Below are 27442 nucleotides of genomic sequence, written 5' to 3'. Positions count from 1 at the left end.
GAAAACTTCTTTCATTCATTACTCACCTCTGCAGAATTGATCAAACAGACCTTTCTTATCTATATATATATGCTGATTGGTCACATTTTGCCACATTGCTACTCAGGCATAGTAAACTTTTTTCTTCATACAAACTGCTGTCGCATTTCTTCGCCCTTAAATAGGCATAGTTCCACCCTCCACTTTATGGCGTCTGCCATTTTATTTGTATTGACCCTTTTTTTATTCAGATCCCGGCTATCAGAGTGATAGTCCCAGGATATGCCGGTATAATTGTTACAGTCTTTTTAGGTCTCTTCCCTCCCAAAGGAAGTAGTGATCTCACCACAAATTGGAGTCGTCAGGAGTATCCCATGGGGCTGAGGAGGCTGGGAATAAGGATCTGACAATGAGAAGCAGTGCAGCATACCCGCTATTACAGAAGTAGAAGAACCCTCATACAAGGAACATAAATCAGTACAGACCGTAGGCCAAACTTTTGCTGGTCGTAGGCTGTTGGATCACTGCTTAAGCTGAGGAGCCCTGACTCAAGGCTGCAAGCTGCTTACTTCACACTGCACTTCCTGACGGCTCCTCTTTTCAGAAGGTTCCACCTAGCACGTCTCAGCCAACCATCATCACATATAAAACATAAGGATTGCAATATTCTAACTGACCACCAGATGTCAGCCTGACACCTGAGTATCACATACACAAAGGAAACCAAACGTGCACCTGTTATATTTACATCTTTTTATAATCCAGTGCATCCTAACTAATGTTGTGCATATGTGCCTTACATCATTCCCCTTTTAAAGCAGTCATCCCAACCCACAACCCATCAACATTACAACTTCATTAACCCAGTATAGCAGGCGTAGGGGAATCATTAAACCACATATTCAGAAACAATATAGCCTGTGGAGAGGCTAGACTAATCTATCACCCTTGCCCGAACAAACATATTAACAATTACTTTGTAACGGAAACGAGTGTGGACCCACTGGACCAACCTACTGGGTTGGCTTTGCGCTAGTCTGGTGTGGCATGCAGCTGCCCCTGGTGGTCAGATAGGAAATGTAGCCCGTTGCTTGTAAGGGAGATGAGGGTACCCCTGCCTATATGCAGGGTAGGCGTCCTGATAAGAACGGCCCCACTGTCTTCCTCTTGGGCCTGATTATCCCTAATGGGAAACAGGAAAGAAGTATAGGACTCTCAGCAGACACATATGTAAAGATATGATTACAGACAGTAACTTCATCTTTGCCTGTGTATTGTTAATAGGCATAAATGCCTATTAGAGAAATGCTCATAGAGAAATGCCCATTAATCCAATATGTGGGCTGAGAGCAAGGGAACTGGGTAACTCCTTCAGTGCTGGAGGAAAACAGACATATAGAGTCCATACACCTAGGAGGAGCAGAATGATGCTCGCATCTGCCCAGAACTGCAAGAGGGCGGCAGACATGGGTAGCAGACCTAACATATTTCAATGTTAATTGAGGGTGATGTAGATAGGGACCCCATGGTTGCGAGCCCCAACATCCTGATGACATGGTAAAGCACATGGATAGTGTTAACAGGCTGCACCAGAGGGGGCCTGTCCTTCAAGTAAAGAGGACCTCCCCAGGCTAGAGGTCTTACCAATCTATGTGCATCCCTGGAAATGCAACTGATAGACGAAGCACGAATATGATCCCTTTCTGATAATAGTCCTGGACCAACCTTAGGATGGAAATTAGTCACTAGTCCAAAAGGTTGGGGTTCTTGTTATTCCTCCATAGTCATTTTTACCAGTTGCTTTTGTGTTTTCCATTCTTCCTTTTCCTTGACCCTTTTGCACTCGGCAAGCCTCTTTCCCTAGTATCGATCTTTTGCCACTTGGGACAATCAAATTCCATGCAAGTGAGAGGTGAAGGAGACACAAAGAAGGGTCCAGGCACCAAAGGGGCTGCAGCCACCACTACCTCTAGTTCCTCATTCACAGTCGGCTCAAGCATAGGCAAAGATGGTGGTTTAAGCTGCACCAAAGGCAAAGGGGGTACTTCCATCATAGGCACGATATTCTATGCATTGTGGTTGACACTGAAGCAGGAGCTCCTATCCTGCCACTTAATACACTATATTGTAAGGAGTTAGGCCCTGAGGTGAGAGCTAGGCTCCCCAGGGATTCACAGAGTAGGGGTCTTACATCAAGTGCAGGTCATGTCCACCCCTGGTCACAAGCTTGAGTCAACAAAGACAGAGACCACTGTTGTTGCATTGCCCCAAACGTTTTATTGACCATATGCTGTCTTTAGAAGCATTGCAATGAAATGCCAGTTAGTCTTATGGCTGTGAATGTTGGACACTGATGAATACAGGCCGGAGGAAGATTGATGCCTTTGCATTTTAGTGCTTAAGGAAACTTCTACAAATTCTTGGACCGCCAAGATCATGAACAACGCAGTCCTAGATTGCATCAAACCATGGTTTTCATTGGAGGGCAAATTTACAAAACACAGACTCTCAGACTTCAGCCACGTAATACGAGATCATTCATTAGAAACATGAATAATGCTTGGAGTGCTCTGCAGCAAAAGAAGACCTGGTGCCAAAGAATGCGCTGGATGGATGATATTATCAAAGCCGACACCGACATGCAAATGATCGAATGGAAAGAAACCATGCAAAACAGAACCACATGGAGAGGACTGATCCATAAAGTGTCCAAGAGTCGGCCTTGACTAAATGAAGATAAATAGTTGTATTTGATGTTATCATAGAATCATAGAATGGTAGAGTTGGAACGCTTTTCTTTTTTTTATAACAAAAATACAAAAACATCTCAAAAGACGAAACTTAATCAACGTAAATAAACAGTCAATCCTGGCGTCTAACAAAAGTAACCAATCAATAAAAACAAACAGGTCTATAATGTGAAGTCTTCAATTGCTTAATTTAAGCTTTCCCTTGATGTTTACTTGATCCTTGTTTGATCTTTGTTTGATCTTTATATATACTCTGTATAAACCCTAAAGCAAATGCACTGCAATATCTTACACCAAAAATATAAATGTACACCAAAATATATGTATTTTTTTTAAACCCCATAGAAACAACCATTGCCAATAATAAAGAAGCCCATAATGAAAAGAAACAGAAAACCCACGAGAATTTACAATATATCTTCACCCACCACCCCACAGCTGGATTTTATATATAAAAGCCAAAAAATCTGATACATGATTAAACATAGCCTAGAATAAAAATACACTTATATAACCTAATACACAATACATATCACATAACGTAAACATTATAATACATACCATACTCGTAAGGTCCAAGGATGGCGTCTGCAAGCCCTGCACCATACTTCACAAGCACAAAACAAAAAACTATATTAGTGACGGAAGGGGTTTATAGCCCAACAACAGGAAAGGGAGGCAACAGGCTAGTGCAAACGGGAAGAGAAGCCCCTCCATTTCCTTAAGCCTCTTTGTGCACCCATCCTGTTACACTCCCGAGAACGCACCTTCACCAGGTCACCAAGGATGTTCCTATAAACCACCTCTAACGTGCCATGGGTAATATCTAACCACAAGGCTAACTAAGTATAAAGTGCAGTGATCCCTGCCGTCCAGCTTTCTAAAAGCTCCATATGCCTACTCAGGCTAGGAAAGATCAGCTAGCCATGGCCAACCGATGGAAGCCCCTTGTACACCTCTGTATTAAAGGGACACTGAAGCAGGAAATGATCCATGGTTTCCACGGAGGAAACACACACCTCACGGGGACAGAACCTGTCATCTGCGTTCCTGTACTTTTAGTTGTCCCTTACATACAACTTACCTTGGAAGCTGCCCCAGGCCAAATCCCAGTACTTCAAGGGGACCCGCTCAGAATTCAATACCCTAAATCCACCCTCCAGATCCTGACCTGGGCAGTCCCTGGTCAGTCTCCCTCTAAGTATGGGAGATCAAGGCCTTCCTGTCAGCCTTCTCGACAGGGATCTGACCACCTCTACACCCAGACCCCACCAATGAACGAGCTTCACACCTGGAGCACCATAAACCAGGAGATGTCCATGGGGACTGCAAAAGTCTTTCACAGGCCCTCCAGTCTTCCATTCCTGGAAGAACGGCCAAAACCATCTCTTAGAAGAGACTATTCACCATTGAGTCCTTCCTGCACTCCAGAAGTTTGCTATATTAACTTTAATGAAGGTGTTCACAAGGAACACCATGGGGTTCACCATAGCTAAGCCTCCTAGCTTCCTTGGCCTGTATGTAACATCAAACCTAGCTTCAGTCTGTTCCCCCATAAGAGCTGGAAAAATAAACTGAAGACCCATGTCCTGAGGGGCTCTGGCAACATATAGATGCTGCCCAAATTAATTAACAATGGCAGCAGGAAAGTTTTGACCATGCTCACCCTTTTCCTCAGGGATAAGGACCATCCCTTCCACTGTCTGACCTTCCGGCTGACATCCTCCAGTCTACTATCCCAATTATTCGTGGGGTAATCACCCAGGCCAAATTCAATGCCCCCAAATTTTGCCTGTTGTTGGGGCTCTGGGAGGGCGTCCGGGAGACTATAATCAGAAGCTCCCTCTCCCAGCCAGAGACTTTTCCCAGTTGATTTGGGATCCAGAGGCCTTCAAACACCTACTGACCTCTGAAACCACCCATCCTGCCTCCTCCTGGGAAGAGACAAAGATAGTGACATCATCTGTGTAGGTCACCACTTTCAAAGCAGAGTCCGGCCTCCCCAGACCCGCCCTGCCCCTCACTAATGGTCCGCAATCTACCCTTTTAATGAAGGGGTCGATCGCAAACACATATAGCAGAGGGATCAGAGGACAGCCCTGATGGACACCAGACCCCACCACAAAGGAGTGCCCATCCCAACCAGTCACCAGCGAGAAACTCTCTGCCTCTTTGTACAAAATCTTCAGCCAATACACAAACCCACTTGGCAGACCATACCTTAGAACGCTCAACCAGAGCTTCTTGTGGTTAACCTTGTCAAAAGCATTTCTCTAGTCCAATGACAGAAGGAACCCTTTCCAATCTCCAGCCCTGCCCTGCTCCACTGCCTCCCTGACGCTCAACACAGCACTTAAGGTGCTGCGGCCAGTAACAGAACAATGCTGGCTGCCTGAAAGAAGCTCCAGTGCAAAGTGCCCAAACCTGTTGAAACGTATCTTAGCCAGAACCTTCCGGTCCATGTTGAGAAGAGCTAAGGACCTCCAATTGTCAACCTGGGACAGATCCTTACCCTTTGATAAGAGTATCAGGACAGCTTTCCTCATTGACCTTAGCAGAATGCCCGAGGAGAGACATTCATTATAGACCTCGGTCAAGAGGGAAGCCAATTGTTCCTTAAAAGTCTTGTAAAACTCTGACGTTAAGCCTTCAGGACCAGGTATTTTCTTGAGCCGAAGCCCATCAAAAGCCCATCTAACTTCCTCTTCCCTGATAGGCTCTATCAAATCGTCAAGTCCCGAGGCTACCCCTCACTCTGGGATGGCTTCGATTAGGAAACCTGAGATTACGCCCCTATCCAGATCTTTCTCTGCCAAGAGATGTGTAAAATAGGAATAGGATTTCCAGGATCCATGAACTGGACCGCTTCAGAGAATCTGTACTATCAATCAGTCCAGTGACCAACTTACTATTCACTGACATCTTACAGTTCTTCTAGGGGTTGGGTGAGCAGAATTTCTCAAAATCCCTCTTAATAATAATAATCTTTATTTATATAGAGCCAACATATTCCGCAGCGCTTACAATACAGGAGAAATAACACAAGACAACGGTTACATGAAGTAATCAATTGATGGAAACAGTAGGGGTGAGGGTCCTGCTCCAACGAGCTTACATACTACAGATAATGGGGTGATACAGAAAGTAAAGGGGCTGGAGATGTGCATGCTATGGCGAGGTGAAGAGTGAGGGATTCTATACACACAGACAATGGTCAGGCCGTATAGTAGCGGAATCAGGATGACTGCAGGTGCTGGTTGATTACGGCTAGCAGGTTTGCAGTCTGTGGGACAGGGAGCATGTTGTCAGGCGCAGTACAGAGGGGTTTGGTTTAGGGGATACGGTATGCCTCTCTGAAGAGGTGCGTTTTTAGAGCACGCCTGAAGTTTAGTGTGTCAGTGATTGCCCGGATATTTTTTGGTAGCGTATTCCAGAGGATAGATGCTGTTCTTGAGAAGTCTTGGAGGCGGGAATGAGAGGTTTGAATTAAAGGGGCACTCAGTCAGATTTCATTAGCAGAGCAGGGGGCGCAGGCTGGGTGGTGAATTGAGATGAGGGAAGCAATGTAGGGAGGGGCAGTGCTGTGGAGTGCTTTGTTGATGAGGGTAGTGAGTTTCCAAGAACTAAAGATGCGTGTCTATCATATTGACAATCTCTTACAGGGATTTCACTCTGGTGACTTCCTCACAGTCGCCACCAGTAGAGACGAGCTGCTCAAGCTTCCTCCTTAGCCCCTTTTACACTCGGTACAAGGTCAGGGATCTAATGCTCGATAACTCATGGAAATACTTCGTCGGCCTCTTTTTTGAAGATCTCCCACCACTCTGACTTACTATTTCAGAGGCCCATGAGTGGAATCTGGCTCTGAAGAAAATTCTCAAATGACTTTATAATCTCCACTTCTTCCAGGAGTGCTAGATTTAGCTTCCATAAACCTTTTCCCATCTGAGGGGTTTCTGAGAAAAACAATTAAATAGTGGTCGGAGAATTCCACCTCAATTACCCGTAAGGGCAATGAGACGGCCTTTTCCATAAAACCTATTTATCACAGACCTACTGCTACCTCGCTAAAAGGTGAATCCCATGCCGCCTGAGGCGTGCCGAACATGGACGTCCTCCAGGCGGGCCTCACTCACTATGCTATTGAGCATGATGCTATCATGGGCCAACCTGTCTCTGTTACCTCACATGTCAGAGAGTCTCGTGACATTGTTGAAGTCCCTGCCAAAGACCACCAGTCAATGTGTAAAAAGATAGGGCTTGAGCCTTGTAAAGAGGTCTTTCAGCTCAAAATTGGTTTGTGGACCATAGATTTTCATAAGCCTAAGCTCATGAACTCTCACAAGAGTGTCCATGACCAGACACTTTCCCATTTCTAGCTCGATAATTTGCTGGCATTTCACCTCTGCAGTCTTAAAAATGACCACCACCCCACTATATGGCTCAGCTGCAAGAGACCAGTAGGATGGCCCATGCTTTCATTCCCTCCTTGCTTTATGAAATGCGGCTAAATCTGTTAGCCTGGTTGCCAGCGTCGACGGGGAGGGTGCTGCGATCATAAATGATCGAGTTAGATGACCTTCCCTTTCCCTTCCCTCCCCTTGGTGCCTGATCCACCTGCCTCCTCTCTTCCTCTTTTCAAACTCCGAGATGTATCCATTGTGGCATCAGGGACCACCAGTAACCCCTCAGGCACATCCCCCACTACTTTCCCACCACCCGCTGAGTCTACATTGTCTGGAGGTCATAGGACCCCCCCAGGGGGGACCAACCCCTCCAAGAAAAAGGGAACGCTGCCTCCCTTCTGCGTACCCCAGATGATTGAGTCCTCCGTAAAACCCTCCTCAGAGGATAGGAAAGGATCCTCTCTCAGGAGCCTGTAGGAGTTAGAGCATTCCACCAATGGGGAGCCGACTTCACTTTACTTTAGCATCTGGACCGGTGGGGATAGAACCCCAGTAATTTTCCCCTGGCTCTTAGATTTCTTGGTCCCCTTCTTCCTTTTGTTTTCTAGCCACTCTCTGCTGTCCTCATCCAGACAATCTTCTATATGGAATCCTGAAGAAGCGACATCCTTCCTTGCTTCAGAACCTTGCTAGTCTTTTCCTCCTCCAGTTCGCTCATCTGTGGAACGTCAGTAACAGCAGGCCCCTCGGGAACCGGGTCTAGGGTCATCACTCCCACTGATGCCCTTGGTGCTCGCCATTCTCCTTGCTTGGCTAGCACTATCATGCCTGTTCTTCCTCATAGGACCCTTGCCATCAGCAAACTCGGTAGCTTCTGCTGCTGCAGAGGACTTCCCTGCAGGGTTCTCACCCCCCTGGGTCCCTACTGACTCAGGGGCCACAGGAGCCATATTGCTGCTGGCCTGAGCGCAGTGAATAAAGGGGTGTCTCATGCCACTACACAGATGGCACCTAATTATCTGACATGATGCGGCTGAGTGGCCCTCCCCACCACACCGCGTACACATCTGCCTAGCGCAGACTGCACTCAAGTGAGTGGGGTCGCCGCACTTGTGACAGACTTTCGGCTGCCCCTGGTAGAATACCAATATCCTAACCCTCCCCAGAAATGCAGAGGAAGGAATGTGGATGACCATGTTGCCTGATCTATTTAATAGGACATAAAAAGACCACGCCCCGGACCAAATGCCATAACTGTCGTGGTTTTTAGATGGTAGCCCTTGGACCTTACCAAATCCCGACAGCCAGGTCAAGATATCCACCGGAGAAAGCGACTCGTTATGGGTTAGAATGGTCACCACCTTTGCCGAAGTCTGATATCACAGTTACATCGAAACCCCGCCAAGTAGGCTTGTTCTTCATCAGCTCATAGTTAGACCAGAAGGTTTCTAATCCCTCTGACCTTACAAAGCTGACATCGAACTCCTTAGTGTTTAGAATATGGATTAGGGCAACTATGTAATTTACCCAAAAGCCTTTCTCAAGGAGCAGCTCAACAACTTCATATCTTTTAGGAATGTTCTCATCGCCCCGCCACTTTATACAGACCATATTCCTCCGCCCACCAGGTGGCTCGCTTGTTGGGAGCGACCACCTCCCATTATCCTCTTGGAATGCTGACAAACCATGTCTCTGGATCCAAAACTCTAGGTCTACCAGCTCATCCACTATGAGGGCAGTCCTCTCACCATGCCGAAGAGCTTCCAGTAGGCAGTGTTTTAACTCTTTTATCTTCCCATTACTTCCGGACAAAGAACCCTCTGCTCCCCCAGTGACCACAATGGCATAACTACGAATACCGGGGGTCACCAGAGGGACAGATGGACCCGGCACAGGCCCTGCCCCACCACTTGTCCCTCCACTTGCCCCTTGCTGACTACCTCCTTGCTGATTACCACCATTATTAATCCCATTCACTTCAATCATATTACTCACGTTACCTCCATCCATACCACCAGTACTGCTTGCATTTGTAGCATTCACACCACTTCTATTGTCACTTACCACCCCAGTTACACCATCAGTTACAACACCATTCACACTAACCGTCTCCAGAACTGTCAGATTAGCTACTGCATCCCTGTCTTTTCTCTCCTTCGAGATCCCCTGTATCAAGCCCCCGGCTACCTAAATTGCTGTTGGGCCGGCTCTGGCAGGGGGACCCCCTCCAGCTGCTTTAACCTGCTGGAGTTTTAGAGCAGCACCCCCAGTGGTTATACTAAGCACACACCCACTTCCTGGACCCTCCCCAGGTGCATCCTTGTCCAGAACCTTTCTGTGCTTCCCCTGCCTAGTACTCACCACGACCACAGGAGCTTGGGTAGGCACAAGTGGGGAGTCGTATCCATAATGACATAGTCACTGGTCACCCTTGCAAACCTGCCAGACTAACTGACCTGCGTGGGGATCCATTGGGGGATGATGCAGGTGTCGTCACAGGACGCTCTACCAGGGTCGCCACCAGAGTCTTGTACTTAGGCCTCATGTCCACTAGAAAAATACAATCCGTGCAGGATCTGCCGCGGATTTCTGCAGCAGATTCCGCACTGATTTGCTTTAAATGTTTTTTGTTCATGCAGATATCTGCACATATTGCTATCAATGTGATAGCAATGTTGCCGATCCGCGCGGAATCCTCGGCAAAATGGAGCATGCGTGAAAAACGCAATTCTTTTAAAATGCCCTCCGTGGGTGTAAAAATCAATTTAATGGACCGCGGATGGCCAATGGTTCCCTATGGGCAAAATCCGCTGCGGAATCCGCAATTCCATTTAGCTAGTGGACATGAGGCCTTACTGGCCTCACCAGCCTCACTCTCGGTGGTGAAATGGCCCAGGATGTTGTGCCGAGCATCCAAGATGTTTTGACCTTTCTGGGCCACCAAGCTGCTCAACATGTCGATCCCCTTGTCCTCAGGGAGCATCTCCTCTCGTCCACTGCCTTATTCTGGACCAGTAACGTTCCTCCACCCCCGGCTGATCCCCCCCGGGAGGTGGAGGTCTCCTCCGGCTGAGGCATGAGCTCCAAAGATTAGTCCCTCTCCTTTGACAGAGGGAGAGGTCCCACAGCCCGTCTGCTCACCACCACTGACTCCTGCACAGTATTGAGCTGCTCCCGCACACCAGCCACACCTGGGAGTGGTCAGACCCAGAGGTTGGAAGGAACATCCAGGGTCATCTAATCTAATCCAACCCCCTGCTCAGTGCAGGATTCAATAAATCATCCCAGACAGATATTTGTCCAGCCTTTGTTTGAACACTTCCATTGAAGGAGAACTCACCACCTCCCATGGTAACCTGTTCCACTCATTGATCACCCTCACAGTCAGAAAGTTTTTTTCAAATGTCTAGTTTGTGTCTCCTCCTTTTCACTTTTATCTCATTGCTTCTAGTCTTTCCCTGTGCCAATGAGAATAGGGCTGATCCCTCTGCACTGTGACAGCCCTTCAGATATTTGTAGACAGCTATTAAGTCTCCTCTCAGCCTTCTTTTTTCCAAGCTAAACATTCCCAGATCCTTTAACCGTTCCTCATAGGACATGATTTGCAGACCGCTCACCAGCTTGGTAAGTCTTCTCTGAACTTGCTCCAGTTTGTTTATGTCTTTTTCAAAGTGGGGTGTCCAGAACTGGACCCAGTATTCCAGATGGGGTCTGACTAAGGAAGAGTAGAGGGGGATAATGACCTCACGTGATCTAGACTCTATGCTTCTCTTAATACATCCCAGAATTGTGTTTGCCTTTTTGGCTGCTGCATCACATTGTTGACTCATGTTCAGTCTATGATCTATTAGTATACCCAAGTCTTTTTCACATGTGCTGCTGCTTAGCCCAATTCCTCCCATTCTGTATGTGCTTTCTTCATTTTTCTTGCCCGGATGTACGACTTTGCATTTCTCCTTGTTAAATACAATTCTGTTAGTCGCCGCCCACGGTTCAATCTTTTCTAGATCTTTTTGAATCCTCTCTCTTCCTTAGTGTTAGCTATCCCTGCTAGTTTTGTGTTGTTGGCAAATTTGATCAGTTTCCCATCAATTCCCTCCTGCAGATCATTTATAAAAATATTGACCAACACTGGGCATCGGACAGAGCCTTGTGGTTCCCACTTGATACATTCTTCCACTTGGATGTGCAGCCATTTATGACCACTCTTTGAGTACGATTACTCAGCCAGTTGTGAATCCACCTAACAATTCCCTTGTCAGTCCCATTTTTGGTTATTTTTTCAATGCCTTTTTCAATTTGGTAATTTTTCCAATATCTTCTGATGTTTCGGTGGTACAGAATGATCAAACATTACTGAACAAGTTAGAACAGTCTATATGACTAAGCAGATCAGGGTTCGTCTCCATCTGTGATACTCCCAGGATACGCAGGTATAAAATTCTCCTTTTAGGTATCTTCCCCCCTGATGGGAGTAGTGATCTCACCACAAGTTATAGGTTCCCGCACTTTACAGGAAGGGGAGGAGGAGGGGTGAGAGACTCCGCAGCTCCTCTCACTTCTCCCCAGCAGTTACCTACAGACCTCCGTAGTGTCACAATGACAGCGGCCGCAGGTGTTCTCTCCGTGCTCCTGCTCCTCGCACTACAGATCCCAGGTAATTAGATACAGTAATATCACGGGTACGGGACGGATCCTTCTAGAAAAACACAGATAAGCATCACATAGATATTTTTGTTGCTGCTGTTTGTATATTAATCTTCTGCTGCACAATGACTTTAACCCTTAAGGATGCAGCAATTTGTTATTCATTTTTATTTCCTTTTCGCCTTTTATTTTTCCGTTTCCATCACTGTCTGGGGGCTTATTTATTGCGAGTTGTATTTTAATGGAACCATTTAGTGACCTTTCACGCATCCGGAATACATGATGTAGAACTATTGAATTCCACACCAAAGTCTGCAGCTCTAAGACACTTTTCACGCGGGACGGAATTGTCCGCAGGACGGAGCACAGATGTGGATTTTGTCCATTAGTGCGGATTTTGTAGTGTTTTTAAATGTGGAATGCATTCTGTGAAACGTTTCACGGGAATTTATTGCGTTTTTTTCCCCAGACTTTAATTGCAGACTTTTATCTCCCGTATCTTAGAAATCCGTAACAACAAATCCACAAGACGTCCGTAATACCGCAGGAAGCTTTTCCACTGCAGAATTTAATCTTGCAGTTTTTTTCAATGGGACTTTTTAATGTTAAAATCGCCTCGCACAAAAATCGCAAATGCACAAACTTGCGATTTTTGTGCAATGCAACTTTAACATTAGAAAGTCCCATTGAAAAAAACGCAGCGATATCGCAGCGTTAAAAAACCGCTACTGGGTAAAAGCTCTTATGGTTCGCATTCTTTTGCAATCTTTGTCTGGCTTTGGCTCAAAAAACTACATCAAAAAGTGCCAACGCGTCTTCCAACAACTGCTGTGGGTACGCACCCTGAGGGCTCGGGGATATGAGCGATTATTTTCACTCATGTATAGGAGCGATTTTAAATTGCATCTATATGGAACAAATGGTTTCCCATGGAAGCGGTCACATGTGCGATCTTTACATACGCTTAAAATTCGCACCTGCAAAAGAAAGAACGTACAGGTGTCAATGGACACGGTCACGCAGATTTTTTTATGTGCAAAGTGCAATTTTTTATTTTTATTTTTTCCACCCGCCTATACGCACACGTGAAAATCGCTTGTGTGACTGAGCCCTAAGATTGCCTGTAGATTCAGGTGTGGAATGTACTGTGGCTTCGATGCATCCTGCGGCTAATTTCGCCCATGTATCAATGTAGATGAAAGAGATGGCAGCATCCGCGGTGCAGATAAAAGTTGATTTTATTCCTCTAAACGACAACAACGTTTCGACCCTTTATAGGTCTTTTTCAAGTATTTCGCCTGTGTGAAACGCCCCTTAGGCTCCTCTCACACAGGTGAGCGCTGCCCGCCTGATATCACGCTGGCCAACATGCGTTTCACACACGGATGCGAGACTTTTTTATGCAAAAAAGTTCCCCGTCCCTTCTGTCAAATAGCGATGCTTCGCTGTGTCTTTCAGGAGCGTCAGTGGATCGGCAAGTATTTCCCATTGTTTATAGTGAGAAACATCCCATCGCATTTGCGTGTTTGACTGTCCCATTTAAAACAATTGGCGATGTGTTTCGAGGGGACGCAAAAAATGTTTTGTCTTGCAACACACAGAACGTGCGCGAGTTTCATTTTCGTGTGAATCTAGCCTTAATGTGCTGAACTGTAAAAAGGGCAGTTGCATCATTTGGAGGGGGGTTAGAGGGGGGGCGAAGGGGTTACGGCATACACATTGCAGCAAAAACAATATGATAGCTTTATTTCAGTACGATTACAATGATACCAAATTGTATCTGTTGGCTGCCATCATTTTTTCCCTCCTGTGTGAGCTCTCATTTTTTATGGGACAACCTGTGGTTTCTATTGGTAATTGGATTACTTTTGACTTTCTGATAACTTTTTATTACTATTTTTTCTTAGAAGACAGGGTGATCAATAAAGTGCAATTCTTGTGTTGTTTTTTTTTTCTTACGGCATTTACTATGTGCGATAAATAATGTAGTGTTTTAATAGAACAGACTTAGGGCTTATTCAGACGACCGTATATTGACCAGGTTTTCACGCCCGGACGATATACGGTGTCTCTCTCTGCAGGGGGAGGAGTCTGGAAAAGCCAGAAGCAGTGCACAGAGCTCCCGCCCCCTCTCCGCCTCCTCGACACCCCCTCTCTGCCCCTCAGCACTATTTGCAATGCGAGGGGCTTGGAGGGGCGGAGCCAAGTCTCAGAACTTAGCTGCACCCCCTTTCATTGCCAATAGTGCTGAGGGGCAGAGAGGGGGCGGGAGCTCTTCCAGCCTCCTCCCCCTACAGAGAGGGACATCATATATTGGACGGGCGTGAAAACCCGGCCTATATACGGTCGTCTGAATAAGCCCTTATATGGACATGACGATACCCAATGTGTTTTTTTGCTTTAATTTTTTTCATTATAAATGTGGAAAAAAAAAACATTTTTTGTAATGATAAAAACTTGTTCTCATATTTTTTTAGTCCCTATGGGGGACTTGAATTTGCAATCGTTTGATTGCTGATACAATTTACTGCAATACTAGTGTTACAATATATAGTATTTCTGCAGTCATTATAAAAGGGCTATCCAGTTGTAAACTATTGATGGCCACAGCACAGGCCATTAGTAATAAATCAGTAGGAATCTGCGGCCTAGAACTCCCACCAATCAGTTGTTCCGTGTGCTTATGCACCGAGTTGATTAGTGCAGAAAGCAGAGAACTCAATTCTATTTGCAGTGGCCAGGCTTAGTATTTGAGCTCTCCTTTCATTTCAATGGGAACTACGCCTGTAATTACAAGCACTGACCACTACACCGGAGTCATAGACATCTGCTTTTACTCCAACCTCTGTGTACTGCAGCGCTGACAGTGGGTGCCCAATCAGCTGATTGGCCAGGGTCCACTTGCCGGAATCCTGGCCAATCAACTATTAATGACTAATCCTGAGGAGAGGCAATCAATAGTATTTCCCTGGAAAACCCCTCTAAAATATAGGGGGACATTTATTAACTGTCTATACCCGACTTCTGGCGTAGAAATATCATATATTTTTGCACAAGACAAATTTTTGGGCATTCTTCCTTTTGGGCTGTCCTCGCCACTTTTCTGAAAAGTGGGTGTGGCTTGTCTGCAGGGGACATGGCCACCTTGGTCGACAGATGTATGTGTAATTTACACCACAAGTCGAGTAAATCATGCTTGAACTGTACATCCAGCCGGGACCAGATGTACATATCAGTGAAGGCACACAGGTGCGGGGGATGCGCTGAATGCATGAAGAGGTGTGCCCGGGAGGTAATCTTACTAAACCCGGCGCAGGAAATGACAAACGTAGTAAATTTCCCGTACAATACTTTAGAATATCTGTGCTTTCCAATCCATTATTAGTCTAACAGGCATTATCATAGGACAGCTGTGTTAAGCTGTAATTTTCAGCCATCACCCGGCGCATCCTTGGATTGTTCCTATCTTTGGCCAAGGCACATTTTACCCAATATTTTATCACTTACCGACAGCAAACACTTATCTCAGTTTTCACCTTTCTATATGTACGATTAAGAGTCATTGTACCTTGTTCCCGAGTTTCAGGCAGCGTGGACTCAAGGCTCTCCTGCCTGGGCTTGGGCTAGATAAGGTCTGGTATGGGACAATGTTTTACTTCCTTGTAGAACCCCCCTTGAATGGAAATGGGAGCCAGTGGGACCTCTGAGGAAAGCTTGTCTAGTTGGGCATAATGGGGTGCTCAAAAAGTTTATCAACCAATAGTTCAACTTGGGCCGATCCGGACACAATAGGTGACAGACAACAAGTCCCTTGGAAACAATCAACAGAACAAAGTCGTTTCTGACCGCAGACTCCTCAGTCCACAAAGTCCATAGAATAATAGTTAGCAAAGTCCCTTAGCAGAGCCGCACAACATACTGCTTAGAACATCCAGATAAACAGTCAATACCCACTTTAGTATAGGCCATTACCCAGTTTCTGTCGCAAGGCAGGTTATGTCATTGGATGATGTTCCTTCACCATTTCAGACGTCCCTTGGAGCACAATGTCATTCCTGAGGTGCCATGTGACATCCCCCCAGGCGTGTCCACCCGAGACACGTCATCAAAATGTGACACCGCAATAAAGTGAATGGCAATTAGCTGAATATATAAGCAAATAAGCGTCTTTTCCTGTTTATACTATGCTTGAGAAAGGGGTCCTCTGTACCCCGAAACGCGTTGCATGCACATTTTCCCAATCTCGTTTCATCTTTTCTGCACCATCCTTATGGGCGCTGGATATTTTTTCACACTTTTCTATTCTATTTCCTGAATTTCCACTACGTTATTTGGTGTTCTTCTGGACTCTTTCTGCCTTTGTGGATATATCGCTATACATAAGGACTGACAGTACCAATTGCTCTCTGGGACAGTCTGAGGTGTTGGCGGCTGGCCTAAATTTCACTTTGGGTTTGGCCACTAATGCCAGGTGAGACCCACATATAATTTAATCCCTTATTACCCCACGGTTTCCTAAGTGCTGTCCTTAACTTCTGTCCTCTGAAATGTGTGTGAGTAGAGACAGCCTCAGACAGCCCATAGGGCAAGAACTCCACTTCTGACCCATGGAGAGGAGCGGTGCACACACACCTTCTCTTTAGCTCTATAGTAGCCCGACAACTACACCTTCCTCCCATCTTCTGGTTAGAGATAAAAAGGTGAGAGAAGAGTGGCCACACCCCACAGTCCCATCCCGCTGTGGAGGCAGGGCTTCGCTTTAGCCCAAAACCCTTCACCAAGGCGAGCAATTGCTCACACAAGCATCCACTCATTCACAAGTACATTCGCTTTTGCGAAAGAGGTGGGCTTCCTTCTTACATGGGCATGATGAGTAGAGCAATAGTAGTCATCAAAAGATAATGCCTCTGCCGGCTAACATGACCATAAGCTACACATTTTGGGTGATCACTGCACCCTTTTTCAAGCCCATATCTCTAACTGTATGATACCCACAGGGGGTATTTATGTATATACAATTACCAAAGGCATCCCTGAACTGAGGGTTCAGTGTTATACGTGCGGTGTGCAGAAGCTAGAAGTGCCGCATGTTCCACTGTGATCATCTGGTTGCGCTCCACCGCCACATCGCACAAAATACTTGTTTCTATCAATGCACCTACACTCCCATATAGTGGCCCTCCGATGCCCATAACATCATAGGTGAGGGACAGGCTTTCGGCTCGTAATAATAATTCAGCAAGACCCTCTTTCTATCACTGCCGATGTAGAGGGGCTTGCTTAGTTATTATTATAAACCAACAGCCCGATCCTCACCTCTGACATTACTGACATCGAAGGCAAGGGCACACCTAAAGGCTCAGGGGCCCAGGTGCAAATGTTCAGCTTGGGCCCCCATCCCCAGCCTACCCCCCACCCCCTGTACCTATACCTAGATCGTGCTGCATACAGCTGCCAAATGAATTTCCATCCATGATCGGCCCCTTGGTGTAATCTTTCCAAACGTGAAGCATTTCCTGCACTACATGATAATTTGTTTGTAGCCCCTTAGGCCGCTCTCACAGACACACCGCTTTTTACCGCTATTAAAACAGCGCCCCAAGTGCCGTACTAACTGCGGTACAACACTCCCATTGATTTTAATGAGGTTACTCAAACCTGCGCTTGAACACGGTGTTTCTAATGCTGCGATTTTTGAGAGCTGTCTGTTCTATTTTTGCATTTTCTCGTTTTTTTATGCACCTCTTCACCCATCACAATGATGGGGGGTGCATTAAAAAGCGCTGTCAACCGCTGTGCCATGCGGTCAAGAACCAAGCTCGAAAATCCGGTAAAAATGCCACGATTTCAAGTTGCGTTTTCTGAACGCACGTGAGAGGGACGTTAGGGTGGTTCATGTTTATGTACCTTTAGAAGCACAATTAAGAAAAACACATAAAAAACCTGCATGCAGTATTTAAGAATGACGTACGTTATTAAGGAGCCGCAGACACTATTAATTACTGCAGGTGGTTGGGATGTGTTTTTTAATTGAGCGTAAAGGATGTGCAATTATATAGAGTAAATACAGGGAGATGGATAACGTATACCAGCGATAGATGGATGTGAGAGAGAGATGGATAGATATGAGATAGACCAAATGCACACGGGCGGAAATTCTGTGGCAGAATTTCCCGCAGAATTTCTGCCCGTGGACGCTGCCATAGGATTGCATTAGATAGATAGATAGATAGATAGATAGATATGAGATAGATAGATAGATAGATAGATAGATATGAGATAGATAGATAGATAGATAGATATGAGATAGATAGATAGATAGATAGATAGATAGATAGATAGATAGATAGATAGATAGATAGATATGAGATAGATAGATAGATAGATAGATATGAGATAGATAGATAGATAGATAGATAGATAGATAGATAGATAGATAGATAGATAGATAGATAGATAGATATAGATGATAGATAGATAGATAGATAGATAGATAGATAGATAGATAGATAGATAGATATGAGATAGATAGATAGATAGATAGATAGATAGATAGATAGATAGATAGATAGAAAGATAGATGATAGATAGATAGATAGATAGATAGATAGATAGATAGATAGATAGATAGATAGATATGAGATAGATAGATAGATATGAGATAGATAGATAGATAGATAGATAGATAGATAGATATGAGATAGATAGATAGATAGATAGATAGATAGATGATAGATAGATAGATAGATAGATAGATAGATAGATAAATAGATAGATAGATAGATAGATAGATAGATAGAAAGATAGATGATAGATAGATAGATATGAGATAGATAGATAGATAGATAGATAGATAGATAGATAGATGATAGATAGATAGATAGATAGATATGTTATAGATAGATAGATAGATATGAGATAGATAGCTAGATAGATAGATATGAGATAGATAGATATTAGATAGATAGATAGATATGAGATAGATAGATATGAGATAGATAGATAGAGAGATAGATAATAGATAGATAGATAGATAGATAGATAGATAGATAGATAGATAGATAGATAGATATGAGATAGATAGATAGATAGATAGATAGATAGATAGATAGATAGATAGATATGAGATAGATAGGAGATAGATAGAGAGATAGATAGAGAGATAGATAATAGATAGATAGATAGGAGATAGATAGATAGGTAGGTAGATAGATAGATAGATAGATAGGAGATAGATAGATAGTAGATATGAGATAGATAGATAGATATGAAATAGATAGATATATAATTTAAATCCCCTGATAGCCCCTTTAAAGTAAGAGCCTTAATGGTATTAAACCATTTAGAACCAAGTGCCATAAATATACGATCCTGGCCTTTAATTCCATCGAATAGTGGAAGTAAAAGCTTCTGCTTCTGAACTCCAACAAGAGCAGGTCAGGTGCTCGGCTGTCAGACAAAAGTGGTTTATAACAACTTCTGCTTTCTCTTATCAGCACTATGTAGAGAATAGAGGAAGCTCTAGTGCTGCTTCCTCTGTGGGACCTGGTAATCTCATGACCACTGGTGACCTCCAGCATGTCAGAGCTGTAGAGTCTTAGCAGACCCCAGTCCAGCTCTGCCAGTGACTAATGTCACACTAGAGGGCTGTTTTCCCATGTTACTGGGACTCCAATGGATGCTACTCATATGGCTGCACCAGCTGCAGTGGGTATTACTCCTTGTAGGGCTGCACGGTTAGGGGTTTGTGTTAATGTTAGGCTTACTTTATTCACTGCAAATACTTCCATTTTATCCCTGTAACATGGAAGTATTAACAGCGCAGATTATTAGTTTTACATGAACACAAACCTTTAACCGTGCAGCCCAGTCAACAATCTATAGACACGCTGCTGCTAGGACCTTTGAGAAGTCAGCCAATGGGGAGCTAGGGGTGTGACAGGGGCATTCCTGCATCCAACACCTGTCAAACCCCTAGCTTACTGGTGGCATCAAGATACAATAATACCGCTACAGTGGATAAATATAACATAAGAATGAAAAATGACTTTATGAATGTCGCCAGAGATCTTATATGACATCATGGGGGACACTGGGTCAGAAGTGGTTTTGTGTCTCCTTAAGTAAAAGCACTTAAAAAGTGTGTGGGTGCAGCGACCGAGACACGAGGCCCACACTGAGGAGCCCGCGGGGTAGAGATGGCACTTGTCATAGTGGCTCTACCAGACTGCTCCCCGGAGGGATGCATGGAACCTCGGGGAAGGCATGACCAGGCCTCTTCCAGGCAACACTGGGTAGCGGTTACCTGTATAGGTGTGTAGTGGACTGTCACAGTGACGCCACTGTTCCTTCTCACCGATGACTCTTCGGTGGTATAAATAGAGTCCACACACGGTTAAACTTGAGAACCTGAGTCGCTGGGAACGGGTAGTGACTGGCACACTTTACTTCAGACATTTGCAGAATACAGGTTACTTGCTCATGCAGGTAAAAACAGTTTAGCTGACGGTCAGCGAGGAGGACTTCTGTTTTCATCACTTCACCATATGAGGGTTGAAGGTACCCCCATGTGGCCGGCACTACTACTCCACTCCTAACTGTTGAAGATGACAGAACTCAATAGAACCCCAGACATCCCTCTCTCACTCATTTATAATCATCCAACACCACGTGACTAAACAAACGTGTACTTTTATCCAGACATGTCTCAGCCACTTTCAGACATTAACCTCTTGCATGCTGCAGCTGTGCAATACACATAACAGCAGACAAGACACTTTGCACTGTGCATCCACATAAAAGACATGACATGTATGACAATTATGGAGGGGCCAGAAATAAGTGTTTCGGGGCACTACATGGGGACAGCTAAGAGGTGAGTGGAGAAGGGGATGGTATAGTCTCATTGCCTTATAAGTCTCCTTACTTAGCTTTTAGGTGACCCCATTCCCCTTCTGGGTGCTCTCTATGGGGAGAGACTGTAGCATTCCCTGATCCACTCACCTCCGAGGTGTCCCCACACACTTTTTGGGTGCTCTCCTTAAGGAGACACGACACCGCTTCTGACCCACGTCATAGGCCCCTCACAGACTAAGCCAGAATCCTACTGCACACTGATGAGGGGCAAGCACTCCGAAACAGTCTGTCTGAGCGTGGCTTCTGGCTTGGTTTAATATTCCCAATCATTGAGGACTTGTTATTAGGTCACTTTGAATTGAAGGAATGCTGCCATCCAATAGATAGCGCTGTAGAGGTACTTTTCCTTCTTTCTGATTATCCCTACACTGTGACCGAACTGTTTGCATTATCCTTATACTGTGACATCACTGTGTACACTATCCATATACTGTGACATCACTGTGTACACTATCCATATACTGTGACATCACTGTGTACACTATCCATATACTGTGACATCACTGTGTGCATTACCCCTACATTGTAACATCTGTGTGCATTATCTCTACATTGTGGCATTACTGTGTGTATTATCTCTACATTGTAACATCTGTGTGCATTATCTCTACATTGTGGCATTACTGTGTACATTATCCCTGTCCTATGACATCACTGTGTACATTATCCCTACATTGTGACATCACTGTGTGTATTATCTCTACATTGTGGCATTACTGTGTACATTATCCCTGTTATCGGGCCACACCGGTACCGATCTGATGACCTCGTTGCCAGGTGCCAAATTGATAGATATGGAAGCCCGTGATGAGGAGATTTTGCTGGCAATTATCTATCAAAGTAATGCATTATTTACCCTGCATAATAAACATCATCAGAAAAAAAAAATAAAGAACACCAGTAATGCGCTTTTCTGGTCACCCTGTCTCCAAGAAAAAATGCAATAAAAAACAATCAAAATGTCATCTGTATTCCAAAATGGTAAAAACGGAAACTACAAGATGTCCTACAGAAAGTGAGCCCTTGCATAGCTATGTTGACAGAAAAATAAAAAAGCTATCACGTGCAGAAAATGGCGGTAGAAAATAATAAAAAAAATTAAATACAAGTAGTACAGCAAAAAATAAAAAATATCGAAGTAATTGTGACCCATAGAATAAATGTATTATGTCATTTTTGTTGCAGTGTGTTCACCGCATAAACAACAAGCACCAAAAGATGTCAGAATTTCTTCCATTTCTCTCCACTTGAAATTTTTTTTTAAGTTTTCAGTTCATTATATGGTACATTAAATAGTACCATTGAAAAATACAACTCGTCACGCAAAAAACAAGCCCTTATACAGCGACGTCGATAGATAAATAAGGGAGTCATGATTTTTTAAAAGGGGAAGGAAATAAAACAAAGAAAATGGAAAAACAAAAAAAAAGCTTGGTCACTAAGGGGTTAATAAAAGACTTTGTGTCGCATTCCTCTAGCCAGGGTGGGGGTGATGGACTCAATGGACTGTGCTAGTGTAAAGGGGTTTGAGCAAGGCCTTGCAGGGGTTAATGACATTATGCATGGAGTGTAATATGATTCTGATAGGCTCAGGATGAAGGGTGTGTAATGGCGCAGTGAGGCCCGCGGCCTAGAGCATAATGAAACATGGGAGAGAAACCGCTTGATGGTGATGATGAGGCTGGACGACCGCTGGATTTATGTGCCGTAAATGATGCTTTCGCCAGGAGGAACGCTGCTCCTACGGGGCATTTGAGGTCGGGGCCTACAGCCATATTGATAGTCATGTATGTGGCGGCTACGCTGCAGATAAGAGGCAAGTGAGTTGAAAGTCAAGTTAGAGTCATGTGCCTTGCTGCTGCCATTGGGAGTTACAGGGGATGTATCTGGATGGTGAAAGATGCCCCGTGAATTTAGGAGTACTGTTGCTTTAAGAGTTTATGCTTCCGCTTTGTTAGGTAACATTAAAAATAAATGAACCCTCCTGGCACAGAGAAAAATAGAGCAGATCCTATGGTCCCAAAAAACAGCTATGGCGAATGAACCCTCCATTCTCTGCATTCTGCAAGCTAATTCCATGCTACATGGCGCAGATACGTTTGTCTGAAGGAGTCTTAAGAGTGGATGCTGCCGTACATTGGCTTGTATCAGGTATCTTTATATGATGGGTAACGCCTGATTGTGGATGACAGCATATAGACACGCTGCACATTAAAGCATTCTCGGAACGGTTTACTTGGACCCACGTTGTGTATGTGAGCTGGCGCAGCCTCCAGCTATCATGTACTCCAGTTTCTGGGCTACAAGCGGTCACGTACCCTAAGGTGAACAGATTTTTCCAGAGTCAAAGCGGGACAGAGAAGTGTGGTCAAGGGCGGGGCTTATCACAACGTATGATTTTACCTGCTTCGTTATAAAAAGTACAGGGCCGTTTCAAATTCACAGCATTTCCGTATCCAAAAAACGTTCAAAATTTGCACACTAGGTGCAGATTTTGACTGGAAATCTAGGCAGCGCTCACCCTCACCTCCTCCAAAGGCTTTCCCCTGTCAGCGCTCCCTGGCTTCTGGTTCCCAGTGGCCTGTAGTGCCCTAACCTGATCAGCATCACCTGACCAGCGGCGCCGCACTTGACCAGGCTGGCGGGAACCAGAAGTCGGGGAGGGCTGACCGGGAAGCTTTAAGAGGAAGTGAACGAGAGTGCTGCATAGAATGAAATCAGCTGTGGATATGTGGCTGATTTCCAATCAAAGTCATTTTTGACTCTGCAACCTGGCAGACCGAGGTGAGGTAAGCAGCAATGGTGGTGGTCACCAGGGCTACGCTGCATTCCCTCGCCCTCGGAAGGTGGTGCGAAGTCTGGAAAAATAATAAATAAATTAACTTTTTGGATTATAGTGCTACCCGTGAAGTCGGGCGGGGCAAGATGGTAATTTGTCAGTTTGTGACATCAGTCCATATACAGGCCCAGACCTGTGCCAGACAAAATAATAATAAGTATGGGGAAATAAAATAAAATTTTTCCTTTCCCCTGACATGTATTGTGGTACCTCAGTGCAGATGATTCGGTGGTGGGAAGGGACTCCAGGAGGCAGGATGAACAGTGATACCATAGAATACATTATGCTTGTTGGAAGGTTTTTCAACACTTAATTCACACTAGCATTACTTTATCTTGAGGTAGACATTATTTAGGTAATTCAGTTACATCAATTTGAACAAGTGCAGGCATGAAGTGTAGAAATCCTATCTGAACACTGATGGGCTCTTTAGTAGTAAATAAGCACCGGAATACTTTCTGTCCTCTGTGCTTTGCCCTCCTGCTTCTCTCACTTTCTTCTCTTCTATTCCTTTGGGTATGAAACTTTTCTGTAGTTAGTTACTGTTACTTTAGACTGTTCCTTTAATCTTTGTCTCTTCTTTTTTCTCCATCTTTCTTCGTTTACTGAAAATCCTGCTTTTTATCTCTTCTTTTTCTCTTCTCTAATTCTTATACAACTTTGGTACTCACACTTTGCTCCTTTCCATCGCACTGGCTTTCTTCTTTCCTGTAAGCTGACTTCTTCCTCAGACTGATCTCTCCTTTTTCTGTTCTCGAGGCACACTCTCAACTCCTCCCCCTCACTTTTATCTGAAGTCTCTAGACCAACCTGTGCATGGGTGCTATTCCCCCAATCCCAGGGCAGCTACCTAGGGCTAACTGGCCAATGGGGCTGGATCAAGGTTTCTTAAGCATGGAGTTAGTGTCAAAGCAACCAAACTTTGTCTTAAAGTTAGACATACATTAACAAAGCATCCACGTTATTATTATGGAGTGTACAGATTCTGTACACTACAATTGTTTTATGGATGCAGAATTTGCCACGGAAATTTCAGCTGCGAACATTTATGTCACGTGTAAACATATTTTAAGAAATCTTGAAGTATGCTGTCATGTGCAGAATGGCCCTAGTAGTAATAGTGTCCCCCACAGTGGCCTTAGTAGTAATAGTGCCCCCTATATTGCCCCCAGTAGTAATAGTGATACCTATTAATTAGCCTTAGTAGTAATTGTGACCCACACAGTGGCCACAGAAGTAATAGTGTCCCCTATATTGGCCCCAGTAGTAATAGTGTCCCCTATATTTGCCCAAGTAGTAATAGTGTCCCCTATAATGGCCCCAGTAATAATTATGACCCCACAGTGGCCTTAGTAGTAATAGTGTCCCCTATATTGGCCTCAGTATTAATAGTGAACCCCCACAGTTGCCTTCCTGAGACTGATATGGTTGGTTGGTTATGCAATAATAGAGTTTAATCATGCAGAATACAACTTGTTACTCTGCGAATAGAGTATTATTGCTTCTCAGGCATTATTATTCTCACCCAGGCAAACATATGACGGGGGAGTACAGAGGTCTGAGTGGGCCCAAAGATTCTTGTTTCACATAAGACATTGATTGACCAAATTCTATTAGATGTGTATTGGCCAAGCTGATGTTACAGTATACTACCCTTGATATGCCAGCCCAGGTGCCCTAGATTTCACCTGCAAACCTGTCTCTGCCTGCTTGCCCCCACTCCTGGCTAACCCCAGGCAGGCAAATGGGCGGCGGTCCCTACTCTCACTAGGGACCAAAAAAGGAACGCTGGTGTACCTGGATGGAAGGGCAGAATACCGGCAAAAAAGGCAGATGTAAATAACCAACACGAATAATACTAAGCAGAACTGAGGCAGATGGAAAAACCTGGTGGATAACAGCAAAGTATAGCACACAATCTGACAGAAGCAGGAGACTAACAGAGGCAGACTAGCTATCACACTGAGGGAAACCAATAACTGGGAGTGATTGCAAGTCTTTGCCCGACCTTTAGACAAGAGCCTCCGCCCAGGGGTGGAGAGAGGGAGACAGCCAACTCCCAACAGAACATAATAGAAGGGAGCTTGTGCACGGCAGCTGCACTCATAGGTGCACACGGCGCCGCGCGCCACCATTACCACACTGCCCACGCCGGCCAGGCACCCGCGCCTCCGGCAGCCAGACAACATGAGGGGGGACGCGCCTCGACTGCGGAACCCCGCACACCGCCACCCCGGGAGGACCAGCAACCGCCGCATGGTAACAGCTGACTCATTTTGGCAGGACTGGCTAACCCTCTGATGCACATGTGTCAGACTCGCAGGTCGAATTCAGCCCCTTATGTGATTTTATATGGTCAATGATGAGGTCTGGATGCAGAAGGACCAGATTTCCACCTAATAGCTGTGGGGCACGTCGCGGATTTCCGCCACGTGATACGCAGCGGAAATCCGCCCATGGGAATTAGGCCTTACAGGCACAGATTTTTCAGCAGGGAACCCAGGTTTGAGTTTTTGCCGTAATTAGTTCTGTTATGGTTCCTATGGTTATGTAATCTGAATGTTATAAGGGCACCTCTATTGGCCATCGTACATTACTGCAGTTTGTGTATTCCTCTATGGAGTGTTGTATGTGACTTCCTATTGGCTGCAGAGGACAGTTGAGAGATCTGGAGAATTTGAGATTATAGAAAAATAGAAGCTGAAAAATAATTCAGAAAGACTGCATTGCCGAAAGAGAGCTACCAAAGGAGTGAGGAGTCACGGGTAGTGACTTAAAAGCAGGCCTGTCAGTTAAAATATGCAAGATCAAGCCGACACCAGAGGAACACATATTCATCCGTCAGTTGTGGACAAGTTATTGGAAAACACTTGCACTTCTTTCAAACTGTGTGCAAAAGACTGCTATTGCCAGGTTGAAGCGTTGGGTGGTACTACCACGTGTTCTATAGTGAAGTGCATTGCTGATCTTTGTGATTTATGACAGATTGTTACCATCCCCCATTCATGGCCCTTTTACATGCGACGACAGTTGGTTAAACGACTGCACAAGTGCTGACATTACCGCTAAGGTTGTTAGCGCTCATCAAGAGTGTTTAGATTGACAGACTTCGCTGCCAGATTTCAAGCTTCTCACTGGCTTCTCGTTCAGCCCTTCACCTACTGTGTGAAGTGCTGAGCGGAACGAGAAGCCAGCGATAGCAGCGACTTGCGAACAAATAGTGAGTGATTTTATTTTGCATTTAGACTGCACGATTATCAGTCATATTAGTTCGACTGAACCAATTTTGAGCGATAATCGTTGCATGTAAATGGGCCATAAGTTACAGTCAGTTAGGTTGTCTAACATTTCTGAAGAACCATATATTACGTATCTATTAACTGAGGCTTCTACAGCAACTTTATCTGCTAGAAAAAATATATATATATGTTTTTGTAAGGCTGATGTCTGCATTGTACCCTGATTACTGTGCCACACATATAAATACAAATCACCAGTCACGTATGTTTGTAAGTCTGTCCAGTCTGTGCACACTTGGCCATTGGAGACCGGTATCACATGTCTGGCAGCTTTCATTGTTCTAGGTGCATTCTGTTGTCGTCTAATATGGGACCAAGTCCCCATGGAAGTCATCCTCCCTCTCCTTCCACGTGGCCTATGTCTTTTGACCCGGTCATCAGGCCCTTCCCTCATCTGGCCTGCGCTGCTCCCCAAAATGGGGACAGTCTTCTCCAGCTGCCACCATGTACTCTGCTCATCTAGTGCTGGCCCTCCTACAGTCCAGGCCCTGTGTATATGCTACCCAGAAGCACACACCGCTGATCTCTCTTCTGTCTCTCTCTGCCTGCAGTGACACAGGACAAAGGCTTATATACTAGGTGCTTAGAGGCCAATATTCACCCGGC

The 27442-nt window shown here is 44.9% G+C and overlaps 1 protein-coding gene across 1 annotated transcript in view; it reads left to right on the top strand.

The window, feature by feature from the left end:
* The first annotated feature begins 11664 nt into the window (after positions 1 to 11664).
* LOC136571906 (CD48 antigen-like) overlaps positions 11665 to 27442 on the top strand; it is a 29419-nt gene continuing 13641 nt past the window's right edge. Inside the window, exon 1 of the mRNA XM_066572523.1 lies at positions 11665 to 11792. Within this exon, the coding sequence (XP_066428620.1) occupies positions 11735 to 11792 (58 nt within the window). The 5' untranslated portion in view covers positions 11665 to 11734. The remainder of the gene's footprint in view (positions 11793 to 27442) is intronic.

Source organism: Eleutherodactylus coqui, chromosome 6, assembly GCF_035609145.1.
Source record: "Eleutherodactylus coqui strain aEleCoq1 chromosome 6, aEleCoq1.hap1, whole genome shotgun sequence".
Taxonomy (NCBI): Eukaryota; Metazoa; Chordata; class Amphibia; order Anura; family Eleutherodactylidae; genus Eleutherodactylus; species Eleutherodactylus coqui.
The sequence above is the reverse complement of the archived record's forward strand: the minus strand, read 5'-3'. Positions and strand labels throughout refer to the sequence as shown.